Source organism: Lepidochelys olivacea, assembly GCF_965140295.1.
Source record: "Lepidochelys olivacea isolate rLepOli2 genome assembly, chromosome: 1".
In the NCBI taxonomy this organism is placed as follows: domain Eukaryota; kingdom Metazoa; phylum Chordata; order Testudines; family Cheloniidae; genus Lepidochelys; species Lepidochelys olivacea.
Window position 1 is genome coordinate 100563032 of NC_140411.1, and position 17164 is coordinate 100580195.

General features: G+C 40.7%; 1 protein-coding gene across 6 annotated transcripts in view; it reads left to right on the forward strand.

The window, feature by feature from the left end:
- FARP1 (FERM, ARH/RhoGEF and pleckstrin domain protein 1) overlaps positions 1-17164 on the forward strand; it is a 334762-nt gene that overhangs the window by 240570 nt on the left and 77028 nt on the right. For 4 of the 6 annotated variants that reach the window (XM_084651196.1, XM_084651195.1, XM_084651192.1 and 1 more), the window contains exons 7-13: positions 1049-1163; positions 2932-3079; positions 6681-6776; positions 7955-8118; positions 11040-11108; positions 11966-12041; positions 13457-13697. In XM_084651196.1, the coding sequence (XP_084507322.1) occupies positions 1049-1163; positions 2932-3079; positions 6681-6776; positions 7955-8118; positions 11040-11108; positions 11966-12041; positions 13457-13697 (909 nt within the window). The remainder of the gene's footprint in view (positions 1-1048; positions 1164-2931; positions 3080-6680; positions 6777-7954; positions 8119-11039; positions 11109-11965; positions 12042-13456; positions 13698-17164) is intronic. The other 2 variants (XM_084651194.1, XM_084651193.1) reach the window with 1 other exon arrangement.

Here is a 17164-nt window from a genome sequence, read left to right on the forward strand (position 1 = left end):
CTGGATTTTAATTTAGTCTCTTTACAAGGAACCGAGTTAGGTATAAAAGATTAATAAAGCTATACAGCTTGGATATTGGGGTGTCTTGATCTTTCACAGAGGGGTGGACAAAGATCAGTAAGAGCCTTCATTCATTGTACTGTTCCTAGGACCCTGGGGTAATAATGGGAAGAGGGGATATCATTTTACAAAGGAACTGATAGCAGAAACAGGTAAATAAGGTATGATAGAGTAGCAGGCAACATGCTATTAAATATTCTGATTCCCATATGTAGCTTGCCAAAAATAAGCAACTTCCCACTAATGTGGCAGAGCTGAAAAGTAGGTTACATAGCGAACTGTTGTATGCTTGTACTTACAGAACTGCAGCAGTTGGGGGCAACTTCAGTCTGAGAAATGATTTATTATTAAACTCTGTTCACAGAAACAAAATATAACAATAAGCCAGAGAAAAATGAAAAATACTGGATGTTTTGAAGTACTGCAAAATACGAAACAGACAAATGCTTCATAAATCTCTGGGTTGCAACATATGTATGTATTTAAAAACAAAGAAACCACCCCAAAAATGTGTCTGTCTTCGAATTTGGCATAATTGCATAAAACTTTGGGAGTGGAGTTCAGGGAAAGAAATGAACATTTGTTGTTGTGTTGAGTGCCACAATGACCTTGACAGAAGCTGATCTGCTCCAGTGAAATGTTCATCAGCAAATGGAAGCCCCTCCACCAATCCTTACCACACACCCAAATCAATACATCTTTGAAATTATTTCATTTGTTTTTTTAAAATCTATGTATAGGGTTGTGGGGAATGGGAGAACCCTTACTCTTGGGCTACTTCTCATTGTTTCAGTTACCTATAAAGACAATAAGGAATATGTGGAACATACAATAATGAAAATGAGTTATGAAACCATGTTGCAGATTTGGACAAACATACTTTTATTACTCTGTCTTTTGGGTTGTCTGAATAATAATACTTTTATTACTCTGTCTTTCGGCTTGTCTGAATTAAAAACAGGGTTTTGATTTTTCTGTCTCTCTCTAGCTGAGATTGGGGATTTTGATGAAACCATAGACCGTGAACACTTAGTGAAGAACAAGTATATACCTCAACAAGAAACATTAGAAGACAAAATCATGGAATTTCACCGCAATCATATGTAAGTCCCAGCTTTTGTTCTTATTAACTTTCCTTTTTTTCCTTCAATGTAATTCTAACTGTGAACATATATTGAGCTTTAGCTATAAAAGATTTTCAGGCCTATGAGTTAGTTACTTTTTGCCCTTTCGTGTCAATGTACAAGATGTTTAAAGAGCATTGGTTGATTTTGATTTTCTTTCTAGCATTCAATTATTTTGTCAGCCTGTTTCACACACAAGAATTGTCATTGAATATATCTTTCACTTCCATAGATGGGTGTCAAAGGGCTCAAAAAATAAATTTCAGGGGAAGCTTGTGAGCCGGGGGGAATCTGAGAGGTCCTCTGAATAGAAATGGGAGATTAGGTATCATATAACCTGAAGAAGCAATGTGTCTTAGAAGGGAGTTAAGAGATTGAGGATCAGTTAGGAGCAGAATGGCTGGAATTTCTGCTTCTAAGAACCATTCAGAACTCAAGCCATTGCATTTTGAATTAAGTGAGGTTTGGGGTTTATCGTTCGTGGGTTTTGTAACAACAATTATGTTAATCAGGACTGTATGATTTAATATGAAGAATTTAACATTTATGGTGCCCAAAATGTATGTTCACTGCCCTCAATGTCTTTCATCTTATTCCTTTGCACATTTCCTTTCTCCTACCCAATTATATAGTAGGCAATATTCATATAATCTTTTACTTTCATGAGCCCAGTAAGCCATATAATTTACTGTTCTGTTGGAATAATGTATATAAAATTCTGTTCGAGTTAGTGGTTGAAGATACACGCAATCAACCAGCAAAAATTCTTTGTGTACATGACTGTTTTTGTGTCCTCCCACACTATTATAATTTGGGAGCTAGAATTCTTCATTGAAAGAGCATCTATATTTGTGCTTTTAAGGTGGTATGCCCATGGTAGGGGACCTCTTACTTCATCAGCGGGGAACATCTGATTAAAATGAAAACACGTTAACTGAAATATGTTCTTTTATTTTAGAAAATATAGCAATGCCATAATTGCTAAAACGCTGATGCCCAGAACTCTGCTTCCCTGCTTAATTATATTTTAAGTGAAAACTGGTCACATACCTCTCTGCTTCTAAGGGAGGCTCTTTCAAGTTCTAGTTCTAGCTCTACAGTGCAGACTTCTGTCAGCATACCTTTGTCAGTTAAGGGTATGAATAGCTTTGCCAGCAGTAGCCCCTAGTGTAGAGGCAGCTATACAGACTAAGCTGTGCTTTTACTAGTATAGCTTGTTTCATTCAGGAGGGGTGGTTTCACTATAACAGTACAAAGCACACAGCTAGGAATGCTTTGCTGTCGCAGTATACTGGTGTAGATACACGGGTAAGGAGCTCCTAGTGGAGACATGGGCTCTGTTTGAGATAGACATTACATTTGTAAGTGGCTGTGATTTTGGGTATCTCAGTTTCTGAGTGTCTGTCTAGAGACACCATAAATAGGCCTGATTTTCAGAAGATGGATGCTCAACACTTTTGAAAAGATCAGGCTTCTTTGAGGTATCGCAAGTTAGGCCCCAAAAATTTGAGGCATCCAGAATCACTATTTGCTTTTAAAAATCTTGGTCTTTGAGAACAGAGCTATTGTTCTAGCTGCTAGAGATTGGGTGACTTGGAGTGGCCGTATGGATATTATCTAATTAACAGGAACCAGTTTCCATGATGAAATGTCTTTTTGCTCCTTAAAGAAGTAATTTGATTCCAGTTTAATAGATGTGGAGAATTCAAGTCTCTTGGCTTTTCGTTTTTCATTTTTGTTTCTAAAGTGGACAGACACCAGCAGAATCAGATTTCCAGCTACTAGAGATTGCCCGTCGGTTGGAAATGTATGGAATCCGGTTGCATCCAGCAAAGGACAGGGAAGGGACGAAGATCAACCTGGCAGTTGCCAACACAGGCATTCTAGTTTTTCAGGTTAGAGCTGCTCTGATCATGGCTTTAATCTTTAAAACAGACTGTTCTTTTAGCAAAAGCAATTATTATAACAGTGGTGCAGCCTGTGTGTGAAATGTGTCTAGTTTGGTTTACAGCCACCCTCTCGGAAGATTAAGGCTAGCAGGCACCCAGAACCACCAAAATTTCAGGATGCTCCCAGAGTCACTTGCAATGTTGGCCTTAGACCTTTGTAACTGCATAAGGTCCCACACTTCTATGGTCCCCTTACTACCTGCACACACCTACCCTAGCAGCTAGATCTCCACCCCCTGTTTCCAGCCCATAGCCCTGTCTGTTTCCAGCACCAGCTATTGAAGAGACTGACTTCCCTAACTACTCTCCTCCGATCCATGGTCAGAAAGTTACATGTTGACTACAGCTCCTCATTACCCTGATGCACATTGAGGTGGGTCACCTGAGGCCACAGGGCATGATCAATTAGGTCAAGATTTGGTTATGGGCATTTTGAGTAAAAGTCATGGGCAAGTCACGGGCAATAAACAAAAATACATGGCCCGTGACCTGTCCATGACTTTTACTATGAATGCCCCTGACTAAATCTTAGCTGCTCTGGGGGGCCTTAGGGGACCACTGCTTTGGGAGGCCCCAGAGGCCAACAGTTGGCTCCTGCTCCGGCGGTGGGTGCTGCCAAGCAGCTGCTGGTGCGGCTGGCCCCGGGGCCACCCCAGTAGCAGCCACTGTGGCCAGGACCAGCTGCTGTGGTGGCCCTGGGGTCAGCCGCACCTGCAGCTCCAGCTGCAGACGTCCCGGAGGTCCCAGAAAGTCACGGAATCCATGACTTCTGTGGCCGACTCGCAGCCTTAATCATAAACAGGGAAAGAGGGTCTCAGGCAGGCACGAATTAGCAGGTTTTGGGAGTAGTGAGCATGTGGAGGTGGGGGAGTGGGTGTTAGGAGGTGTGGGGAGGGGGTCAGGAAGAGGTGGGAGAGAACTAGATGGGGCCTTTCCATAGAGTTCCTTGTGTGGGCTTTGCAAAATCTAGGTTAATCCCTAGTTGCTTCTCCCAGTCAGGGCCTTGCAGCAATCTCTTCATTCTACCTTTGCCCAGTCCAGCAAGCCTCTTCCTCCTGTCTCCTTCCCCCCAGCTTCATAGGCCTATCTGACAACCTGGCATTCTGGCCCAAAACATCTGACCCTATCTCTGCATCAAAATTGAGGGTTAAAAAATTGAGTAAAATATGTTTTAAAACTTGGGTTACTGCAATTATTAAAATAACTATTCCTTTTAAAAGCAAAACAAAAACCTCAATTTTTGAAAGAAACTCAAAAGTTTCAAGCCTTTTTTTCAAAATAAAGAAATCGATCTTCTAGACCTTTTAAAAAAAAAAAATCTCTGAGCCAGCAGTTCCAATGGGGAGACTTTAAGAATAATAAAAAACAAATCCCACCACAAAACTGCACACGTGTCCAAATAGAAAATGTCAGTAAACTCACAACTTGATCACTTGATCAACAATTGAAGGAATGCCTAAGAACAGTGGCTCTCAGCCTTTCCAGACTACTGTACCCCTTTCAGGAGTCTCATTTGTCTTGCGTACCCCAAGTTCCACCTCACTTAAAAACTACTTCCTTACAAAATCACACATAAAAATACAGAAGTGTCACAACACACTATTACTGGAAAATTGCGTATTTTCTCATTTTTACCGTATAATTATAAATCAATTGAAATATAAATATTGTACTTACATATCAGTGTATAGTATATAGAGCAGTATAAACAATACATTGTCTGTATGAAATTTTAGTTTGTACTGACTTCACTAGTACTTTTTACATAGCCTGTTGTAAAACTAGGCAAATATCTAGATGAGTTGATGTACCCCTGGAAGACCTCTGTGTACCCCCAGGAGTACGCATACTCCTGGTTGAGAACCACTGCCTAAGAACATTGAAAGCTGCTAAAAAAGAACATAGACTAAGTAGTTACACATGTGAGCAGCCACATCCACTATATACAAATTTTCCTTAGCCTTGTTTTAAAGCGGTAGGAAGCATTACAAATTAAGGCCCTAATCCTTCAACTAGATGTCTGTGGGAGGATCCCTGCACCTCAGCAAAACATCACTCACTTCACGAGGTCTCTGCATGTGTAGGGGTCCATCTAAGTAGATCCAGTTAAAAGTTCTGGGGGCATGGGCCTGATCCTGGAAAGACATTGAATACAACTGCCATTGACTGTAGCACTTTTTAGTGATCTTGTGTATGACCTCAGTGGGACTCCCCATGATAGGAAGCACTACTCTCAATATTGAGCATTTGCAGGATCAATCCCTAAGGCTCTGAATCGTGCAAAAAAATGTTTCTGTGCAGACTCTTACCCATTTCAGTCAACCCAGACCCACTGTAATCCATTAGATTCCTTGGCACAAGAGTTCATGCAGTTAGTTCCCTTTGCAGGACTGGCCCTAAATTTCTCCTTTATTGATGTAGGTGAGCAAAATAAACTATAATGATTTTAAAATAAAAAAAGGAAAATAAAGGTTCATTCACAAATCACATAAATGCTGACTGCAAATGTTTATTTTTACTAGAATTTTTTTTAGAACCCATCTGCTGTGCTGTTGAATTTCCTAGCGGAGATGATTGACATTAATATAACTTTGTTAGACAGCAGGCTGATCTAACAAACAGCATCAGGCTTGTATATTTGTCCGATGTGGCAGATACAAAGCAATGTGGTTCTGTACATTTAGGAATCCAATAGAAACTGCTTTTATAACCATAAGAAACTCTTAAGCAGGTTTATAAGGATATTAGTAATTAAGTTTTTATGACTAAGTTGAAATAGTTAATACTTTAAATCTTCCTCTAATTTTAGCATAGGTTAATTAGAAAATAATGTTCTGCTCAAATGGTGCAATCTGATTGTGAACATACACAAAGCCTTGCGTAGCATGACTCATAGCTCCTGACATATTGCTCCTGAGCACTGTTAAAAGGCATTTTTTTGGCTCATCAGATAAACACCGTCAAGTAATTTATATATTTTCCTTTTACTTCTATGAGTATATGTTAAAGATTAATACTGCTACTGCTTACTTCTGCATTTTTGTTCCAGAAAGAGGAGATATTTAAAGGGATGCTGATTTTACTGATCAGATAAAAATAGAGTTTGGAAGTTTCTGTAGTGTGTGAGGAATGGAATAGTTTTTAAAATTCTCTGATAACTTATACAGTAAAACATTTAATAAGATCGTACTGTAACATCATCTGGGCAGACTGGGTCGACCTGGGGACACTGATCCTCGCTGGGGTATGTAGGTACTACTGCAATATAAGGCACCCAATCCTGTAATCATTTATGCATGTTCTTAACTCTAAGTACTTGGGTTCAGTGGAATTACTCATGTTCTTAAATTGGGAATGTGTGTAAGTGTTTATGGATTTGGAGCCTAAACAATTAGTAATAGCACCATTACAAGCAAATACATTTTAAACGGTGATTATGCAAAAGTACTTTTGATATCTGTCAAATTTACCTTACAGATGCATGCTTGGAATACTTAAACTCTTCATTTAATCTATAACATGACTTCACTTGGTTTGTCATCTTTAGGGTCACACCAAGATTAATGCCTTCAACTGGGCTAAGGTTCGAAAGCTGAGCTTCAAGAGGAAGCGTTTTCTTATCAAGCTACGGCCTGATGTGAATGTAAGTCCTTGATATTCTTCAAAGAAATTTGAGGATAGAGGTTCTCTGGTAAATTCCTAGAGGGAGACAAAATAGATGTTTGAGTGGCCTGGCTTGTAATCAACGGTATTTTTTTTAATTGGTCATTTACACTTATCTCTGGGGCTAGTGCCTTGATTACGTTTTCTTTCGTGTCCATCTTAAAATTGACATCCACGTTGGGCAGATTCAACGGAGAAGCTAAGAACCGAACGTCCATGAAAGATATCAAGTATTTCCATGGCTGTGGCTCCACGTACTAAAATGTTTGTCTCGATGCCATGCTGAGTAGGTGAGGCTTCCTGTTAAAGCTGGTGAACTCTGTGTAGTGCACGCTCTTAATAATTAACCTCAGATCGATGAGATAGTGATGTTTAACTATGGGAATACGCACCTTTGCTGTGGTGTGCAGTTGTGATCTTCAGTTTCCTAAGATGGAGTGCTTTTGCCATGGTACTGGGAATGGTTAGCAGATCTCCATTCCCAAGCTGTGTTTCTGATTGATGGGACTCTTAGTTCCGAGAGATATCCTGTCACGTATATTGTAATAGTGCACAAAACAAATGTTCTGAGGCTGGTATCAAATCAAATGAAAAGATTTAAAGCAGGAGTAGGGAAGCAGAAATGATTAAATGCTTCTCAGGAAAGGGAAAGGACCCGTTAAGCTAGTTGAAGGGCTTCCCGCAAGACATGCCTTTTAAAATGGCAGTTCAGAAAAGTTACTGTAGTTTATATTTGTATGTCTTGTTCAGGCACTGTGCTTCAAAGAAATATGGATGCTGCTGCCATTCAGTAAAATCCATTTGTTCTTTCCTGGCTGGATGTCACAGGATGGTAAAGTGTCAGCGGGTGGAAATATAAACTAGAATGAGGAGAAAGCACAAGTTATTCTGATTTAGTATACTGCATTCTTAAAATAATTTGAGGAGCCTTGTAATAGGTCTGTTACATGAGACAACAGGAAAAACTGTGGGGAATTGCTCTTTGTTAGTCCTGCTAAGAGTATATAGGAGGTTGTTGCGATGAATGAGAGGGCTCCTTGGGCCAGGAGACCAGTGAGTCAGGAGAGAGAATTTGTAGCATAGCATCAGTGTATATGTCCAGTGTCTTGCTCTCTCATTTGCTCACTCATGTGTAAATAATGCTATTACATCTTTTAGAATTCATTCCAGGACACCTTGGAATTCCTGATGGCCAGTCGGGATTTTTGCAAATCTTTCTGGAAGATCTGTGTAGAACACCATGCCTTTTTCAGGCTTTTTGAGGAGCCCAAGCCAAAGCCTAAACCTGTTCTTTTTACTAGAGGTTCATCATTTAGGTTCAGGTAAGACCTATTTTCCCCTTTCTGTCTCCTGCTATTGTTCCTCTCCGCTATTAAAATCACATTGTCCTTACTTTAATCCTAGATCTTTAATGTTTTTTCTTTGGCGTTGCAAACTGTTGCTTTATGATTGCTAACCCACCTGTTCAACCAGAGTAACAACCATAGTAATGCATGGGAAGCTGTGGAATAAAAGTCTAAATTCCCCTTACAGTAGGTGATGGAAAGTTGCTCCTAAAGGGCTAAGTTCCTTGTAAGCTGCGTGGCTATGCAGCAGCCTATTTAGCACCACGCAGTGCTCAGGGAACCCGCCCTGCCGCGGCCAGGGGAGGGGCACACTGTAGGTGCCAACTTCCCCTGTAGCTGGGGGGTGCATGACCCCCCCGCCCCAGGCCTCCAAGTCCCTGCCCCGCCTCTTCTCTCTCCCGCTCCACCCTCTTCCCGCCTCTTCCCTACTCGTCCCCCTCCCTGCACCCCAACCCTCTGCCTCAGCCCTGAGCCCTCTCCCACACTCCGAACGCCTCGGCCCCAACCCCACCACATGAATTTTGCTATGTGCACCAATATGGAGGTGACGTGTCACGCACCACCTCCATATTGGTGCACTTAACAAAATTCATTCTGTACATTTGTGGGAAAAATTAGATGCAGGGGTTTTCAAACTGGGGGTCGGGATCCCTCAGGGGGTCGTGAGGTTATTATGTGGGGGGTCGCGAGCTGTCAGCCTCCACCCCAAACCCTGCTTTGCCTTCAGCATTTGTAATGGTGTTAAATATATAAAAAAGTGTTTTTAATTTATTAGGGAGGTCGCACTCAAAGGCTTGCTATGTGAAAGGGGTCACCAGTACAAAAGTTTGAGAACCACTGAATTAGAGGGAACGCTGCTAAAGGGTATGGTGAAAAGAAGTCAATAGTGTCCATTGCACTTGTTCCACCCCAACCCCCACAATCCATCTGTGCACCAGACAGGCCCGCTAGTGCTACCTCCTGTGATTTGTCAACAGTGCCCTTCATGCTCCCAGGGAGAGAGTTCTGCTCTGCAGATCACAAGAGGAGTGGATTTTCCTTGCTTGGCCCTCCTGCAGTCTGACAATTGCACCCACGTGCTGTTTAAACGCAGTGTTTCTTCTGCATGCTTAACCCTTCATGCCTGTAAGGAGGCTAACAGAGACCGAAATTCACCCTCAGACCAGGTCTAAACGTAAAACTTTGCTGGTGTAGTAATTTTTTTAAAATAATTTTTATACCAGCAAAAGCCCTCGCATAAATGTAGCTATACCGGCATAAAAGTCCTTTTACCAGTATAGCTTATTTCATTCAGGGAACTGGTATAAGCTATACTGGCAAAACCTCTTTTTTTGCAGGTATAAGTTGCATCTACACTAGGAGGGTTTGCTAATATAGCTATATATCTGTATGGCTGTACTGGCAAACCTTTTTTAGTGCACACGAGGCCTCGGTGTACAAAAATGCTGATGTGTCACTGCTGCTTATGTACACTGCTGGCTAGACTCTTCGCAGCATCTCCCGTGTAAAGCTGTTTGAATCCTATCGGGCCTGATTTTCCACTAACTGCATCTTGTTAGGTCATTTACACCTGTGCAAAGTGAGTTCAAAATACTACCAAATCAGAGACACCAGTGGACTCATAGAGGTAGGTAGTCATGTTGATATGTCTCTCCTGTCTCTGCCAACTTTCCTTTCTGGGTCTGAAAATTAAAGTAGGTGACATGGAAGGACCTGGAGGTCTTGGTGGGGGAGACAGAAACTGCAGTCTAAATTGTTGGATTTAATTACTGCTATAGTAAATGGAAAAAATTGTAGACATTCTCAACATACTAAATTAAACATGCACATAGTTTGGAGTGGAGCCATGTGCTGATTTCATGTCTCTCACTGTGATCTCTGCTGAGTTCAGTCTAGGAAAAGTGTTGATCTTCATTGTTGCAGTAGGCCTTGCTGTAGTTTGGCCAATTGACAGCTCGAACAAGTATGGAGATTTTTGTTCCTCACTGGACATTCTCCAGGGTGTAGGATATGCATTTCTAACTGAGTGTAAATCCTATTGCTTTCTTTTTCTTCTGGTATTCATGTCCGTACACTGTATCAATATTTGGCATTGGCTCCCTTTTTATGGAATATATAAGAGCAAGGCTTGAAATCCATGTAAGGCTGAATCTGCAGAAAATGTTTGTACCTATAGTTAAATATCTTTAAGATCAACAGTTGAATCCTGAAATGTATTTCCACTATCCTTCATACAGTACCAATGTTTACTGACACCAGTTAATAGAGGTAAGACTGAAATTTAACTTGCAGAAATGATTCAGATACATTTTTTCATAGGAGGAGAGTTGAAATCTCTCTTTCTTGCCTTTATCTTTGGTGACTTCCCAGTAACATAATTCAGCATAAAGGAGGCACAGTTGAATTTAGGCAGTGGTAAAATGGTCTGTAGTTTATCTAGCTAAAACTATTTTCATGGCAAAAAAATGCAAGTGACATTTTATCCATGGATGTACAATGAGATCCATTGCATTCTTATTGTGAAATGTGAGTTAATGCTTCTAGTAGAAATAATTGTGTTGTGGTTTACTATGAGTTCATGGGATACAGTATCTAAAACTGCACACCGGCATGCCTGGCTGCTTAGGTGCACCTCTAAGGTTGGTAGTGGGTGATGAAATGAGAATATGGACCGCATGAAGCGGTTATCACTGACTATATGGTTAAATCAAACTCCCTGCAGACCAATGTGCATTTATGATACAAAAGATGGTTCACCACTTTATGCCATAGAAATGAAAAGTTACTGTAAGTAACTATAGTAAAAGTTACTATAGTAAATCTGCTCTGATTATTTGTATTAAACATTAACAAATGTAATACCTTAGACTGGTGGCTTAAGTGTGGTTTTGTTACAGTGGCCGGACTCAGAAGCAGGTTCTTGACTACGTTAAAGAAGGAGGACACAAGAAAGTGCAATTTGAAAGGTGAGAGAAGGATTACTGAGCTGGTCTAATTTTTCTAATGCTATTGAATTTGGGACCATTAGAGCTTACCAGTTAATTATACTGCTGGGCCCTGACTCTGGCCTATGCAAAGTCCCCTTTATGTTGGTTCAGCAAACCGTCATTGGCATAATGGCCCCTAGGGGTCGGTTACCATCAGGCATAAGTTAGTGCCACCCTGAGATTTCTGTAAATTAAACTAGGGGCCACCCCAGCCTCCAGCCAGCCCTGTGAAACTTGATCAAATTGCTGCGGTTGTTATGGGCTTGTAACTCAATTAATAGGCTGGATACTTTTCAGCATTGCATATCCCACTGACAGATAACTTCCCCTCAGACTCAGTGAATATCAGGCCCTTTAGTGTGGGATGTGATTAATCTGCATAAATAGAAAAGGATTCAATTTTTTTAATAATAACGTACTCCTGAGGATTAAGGGGATAAGTAGCTTTAATTGGCCCAACTAACCAGTGGTTGTTAATTGAAAGCTGTCAGGGGAAGGCTTCTAACTTGGCAGTGCCAATTCTCTTTGAATTATTCTGAGTCCTGGTGAGTTTAAAGTCACTGCTGAAATGTACAATGAACCTGGCAACAGTTTGTGTTATGACTCATGTTCTGGTGATGGAAGATTTCTGCTTCAGTGGCCTACATTCTCTTTTATGGTGTTTATATAAAACATTCTCCATTTAAATTTTACTAAAAGAAAGAATGTGAATCTGTTTCAAGGCAAACATTTATAAAGCTGCCGTTTGGTGCCTTTGTTTCTTAAGGAAGTGACTGCTGCTGATTATTTATGAAAACATGTATATGGCTTTAACTTCTTAATGTGATTTCTCTCAGGAAACACAGCAAGATTCGTTCCATCAGGAGTCTGACTACACAACCTTCAGAACAGCATTCAGAGGTGCCAAAACAAGTTAGTAATGTTGATGAAACCCAGTCTGATTTGCTTTAAGCATTTCCTGTTGAATTACTAATTAGAGGAGTTTAATTTAAAACTACATGGGCATTCTTTTTCTTATATCTAACCTATTTTAAAGATTCAAATACCCTGGTACAGTGATTCCAAATCACTGGTAGGTCTATCCATTCTAATACTTCAGGATTTTGTAACTCGGGATCTGGAATTCCCACTCCTTATCATGGCTGGTCCATTATGTGTCTCTGGTGCCCATTTGCCATTCAGTTCTGAGCACATTAACCTACAATACAGCAAGACTAAAAGGTCTGCAGAGCATGTGTTTGAAGCAGCCTTATCCCCACTGTGGGTTAAAATGCACAGAAAGGATGGGAAGGCGCAAGTAGTAGGGACTACCTGGCACAGTCAAGCTCTCAGCCTGGTGAACTGATGCCATTGCCAAAAATGTGAAGAACCCTTCTCAGGTTCTGAGATTTCTGCTCCTGGTTGCCCCGAGTGAAGGAATGAGTTTTTTCCAGAGGTCAGTGATAGCAGAATTTCATTTGTCCTTGACAAGAAGTTCTGTTGTGTTGACCTGAGAGGAATTTCAGTTAAGAATTCATACGTTATTATCTTTGGTAGATCGCAAGCATTAGTTTTGTTTCTATTAACAGTAAATGGCTGCTGTTCAAAGCAGAAGTGGCAGGTGCAAGCTGCCTGGTTAATATATTTAAAGTGGCCCGCAAACTTCTACCTGCGCAACCTTTGGCTTGCCTTAGCAATTTGTATTGGTTGCCTATAGAATCATACCATCATTGCAAGCTGTTCTAATGAACTCAGGAAAGGTACAATTTGTAGTCCATTCAAAAGATACCTTAATATTTTTAACACCAAATTAGACAGAGGGAGCAAAGCACTGGATGTGTACTGCCTGGAATGAAGACAGTCCTTTGACTAGTGGTAGGGACTGCTCCACCAGCTGAATGTGGGGTTGCCCACAAACCTACTCTGGGAGTTGTGTTCTTGTATGCAATTGGGCTGCACTGAATTTAACATTTTTGATATTCATCTCCTTTGCCAGTCTAGCTTCTTTAAGTAGTGCAGGTATGCTGGTGTTTGTACAATGCTGGTTATTGCCCACATGTGTTGTATCATCATAAATTGCAATAATCTATAAAACTTTTTGCCCATTTATTTCCTTTTTCTCCAATGCTTAGCTCATGTTCTTTCCTGATCCATCATCTACTCTTCATGCTTGGAGGCTTCCATGTTTTTTAAAGTATGAGTTACCAGCTCTGTTGTCAGGAGAGTCCTACATGGGACCTATAAGTTACAGGGCATGATTCTGGTGCTTTTATTGTGAGCAGGCACTGAGATTTTTCCTTCTTAATGATCTCCCCTCTTTTTTTTCTCTTCTGTCTTTCTCTTTCCAGAGCTGTAGCTTTACATTTGCAGATGATGCAGATTCCCCAGTGGTGCAGAGCTGCCGGCAAGGGAAGGAACTGAAAGCTTCAGCGGAAGATGTTGGACAGCGCAGGAGCCCTTCCCTGAAGAAGAGCCCTAAGGAAGGTGGAAAGGTGGATGGAGCGGCGATGGTGACAATGGAGGAAGAGGAGGAGGTCGTTAAGGACAGGACACAGCAGACTAGATCTCAGTCACAACAACCAAGCACAGGTCCAGCATCCAGGGCTGCTTGTGGCAGCAGCACCTCAATTCCTTTTATTGACTGCAGTGATGTAGATAGCGAGTATGACCTTCTCAGAGGACAAATAACCTGGTCACATTCCCAAACAAATGACAATTATGAGGGTGATTTGACCAGTGGTGCCTATATTCTCTGTAGAGATGAAAATCGTAATAGAACTAGATATAGGGATTCCTCAGCCTCTATAAAGATTTCCCAACATGACACTGAAGAGTCTATTGATGATAACCCAGCTAATATGTCCTTCTATGTTGGTGGGAGCCCCAGAATGCCAAGGCACAGCTCACTGGTTGACGAACTGTTTAGGGGCCCTGACAGCCGTAGTCCGTTGGCCACTCCACTGCCACCCAGTAGCAAAGGGTCAAGTCCTAACATGAGTTTGAATAGAACTGGCTCTCAGGGCTATGTCTCAGAGAATGGCTATGAGTGCAGGGCTAGGAGTGATGAGGAAGATATTCATGCCTGTAGCTGCCCTGCGTATGGCATATGTTCTCCGGGTTTGCAAAGGCCTCGTTTGCAAAAAATGCAAAATGCCCGTAACAAGTCAGAAACCGACCCATTTATCCTGAGTCAGGTGTCCTCAATGCCAGGTCAGGAATACAGATCAGAGAGACATTGTAAAGGGGGGCTTGTTAAAACGGTTCCTTTAGAAGGCAAAATGATGGCAAATGGGGTGTCAGGTACTGGACAGTCAAAGCAGAGTCCAGTCATGCAGTCTTTCTATGCCAGTGGCATGGTGGATCATATGGCTGCCATCCAAATGATGGAGGGCTCCACCAGCAGTGGAACAGAGTCCAGTGATTCAGACTCAGAAATAGTCAACCCATTTACTCACCCTCTTGTGTTTGGAAATCCCATAGTGCTGAGCTCCTCTCCTATACCTAGGAATAAATACTCCTTTGGCAGCCTTCAGCTAGATGAAGAGGTAGAGGAAGATGTGTCTGTTGGTCTTGGTGATGAAGATAGTGTGCATGTCTTTAGCTGCTAGGAACCTGAGCCTGAGTTCCAGTTTTAGACTGAGACCATTTATATGGTGGTTACTTGTGAGAATGATCTGGTCTTCTGGGGGCTGATGACAAGTATTTTGTACAAATGCACTAAGCGTGCTGTTTAGAAGGAGGGAGGATATGCAAGAGGTGTAGTAATAAGAATAGGTTGCAATGGAAGCCTAACAAAAATGTTGTATCTTCTCGGAAGGGTGGAAGGAGAAGAACCATTATTAATTTGGTTATCTTTGTGGTATGTTATAATTAGATAGAAAGTATACACTTGACTGTTCTTTATATAAAGTCACATGTAGGGTAGGTATGGTGGTTTCTGTGACAATTGAGTGCTTATTTTGGAAAAATATAAATGAAATCACAGTAGGCGCATTGTGCTCTTTTATACGAGTCAAATGATTTTTTTTCTCCCATATAAGGAGAGCTGCTCTTCAGTGCCTCGTAGGGTTAGGGGTGACATTTAATTTACAGTCAAATGCAGGAAACTTGATATTCAGGATCAAGTCTTAGTGAAACCTTGAACAAGGTTAACAAATCCTTTTTATAGCAAGAATTACATCGTTTGGCTGATCTTCTAACACATGTGAATTGCTGAGGTAAGGGTACAAATTATCCATGTACAGGAACTGTTGCAGCTTTGGCTTTTTATTTAGTGGGTTATACAGTTTGTCATATCTGGAGACATAGATTCTAGAATTCCTTCTCCTCCTCACCCTGAAAGACAGAGGAAGAGACTAAAGATGTGATTTAAGTGAAGAATCTTGATGAAAGTGGCACTGATTAAGAGTAGCATGGATTGCCTTTTCTGAAAGGCAGCAACCACGTCCTTCACAAGCATGTTACAAAGCATGTTTGCAGTACTGTTGTTTGCATTTTTCCTTCCCTTTATTTTATCAGCATCATGATACATAGCAATATCAAGGTTTTTTTTTCCATGAGTAGGAAACAAACGTTCATCTGAGCAAGATCTAGTTATTTTGTGGTAGCTTAATTATTTGTAATACTGCCAATATATGGTAATGGCTCTTATCAATTTTTTTATTGTGTGTTAGGGACCAAGACATTTTATCTTCATGGAGCCAGCCTCCCCACCCCCAGACTGACTGCCTTCAAATGTGTTGTACTGTACATAGAATAGCGTCATTTGTTGTGTGCACAGAGAGGGGATAAGTCTGTGAAAACTTTTGTTTCACAGATTAAAACATTTTAGATCTTAAGTATCTATCCAAAAACAATAAATCAGTAGCTCTTACATAACTAAGAAAATTTTAAGACGACGTACTATACAGCAGCTAGCCTGAGATAACTACTCTCATGAGACAGGATATGCTCTTCACCCTACCAATAGCCTTACTTTTATCATTAAATGTTCTTGGTGGAGGGAGGGAAATAAATAAATTTAGTCTGGCAGAAGTTTCAGCTGAACTGTGCGAGTCACAAACATTTATGTCCCCACTTGAATAGTGATGAGACAAGGGTTTTTTTAATCTAGGCAGTCAATTTCAGAATCTTGTTTTCAATTTTTATAAAACAAGGAAAACAGGGAAAGGTTTTATAATTTTTCTAATGCCTTGATCAAAACATATTTTAACAAGTGTTTAATATGAGTGAAGGATATTTTAATACCAATTTACCGTAGTTTAGAAATATATTTCACCTTTTATTTCAGTAGCCTGTAGCCTTGTGTAAATAAGGAGTTTTATTCTGTCCCGGTTCCTTAGTTTATTGGTTCCTCTTTTTTTAGTAATGGGTGCCCCTCAGCTGTAGACATAAGTGAAGTTGAAGCACTTCTTTAGGAAGTGGTGTCATAATGGCTGGTGGCCTGGAGTGATGGTTCCTGTGGCTGTGTGGTTGAAGATTTGAATCTAGAAACTGCAGACTGATTATGCTGAGGGAAAAGCTTGCTTGTATATCGTCCTTAAAGAAAGTTGTCCTTTTTTGGACTTAGAATAGCTGTAACTTGACTGCCTTCAACTTTTGTGTATTTAAGATGTTATATAGGTAAATGAAGTCCATTGTGTAGAAAATTGTCGGTGTGGATCTTGTGTGCATATGAGTTTCTTGTTGGCATTTGTACTGCTTTGTACTATGCAGTAGAGTAATGGCAAATTGGACATGCATTAGTTGCTTTGGTAGCCTTATGTCTAAAGATCAAGTAATGAACTCCCAAGATGAAAAGGAGGACTTGTGGCACCTTAGAGACTAGCCATTTTATTTGAGCATAAGCTTTCGTGAGCTACGGCTCACTTCATCGGATGCATACCGTGGAAAATACAGAAGATGTTTTTATACACACAGACCATGAAAAAATGGGTGTTTATCACTACAAAAGGTTTTCTCTCCCCCCACCCCACTCTTCCATATTTATAAAAAGTTACTAGATTTCATGTTGTTTGGAGATAAGCAAAAATCAGATCTTATAGGGTAATGTTTAC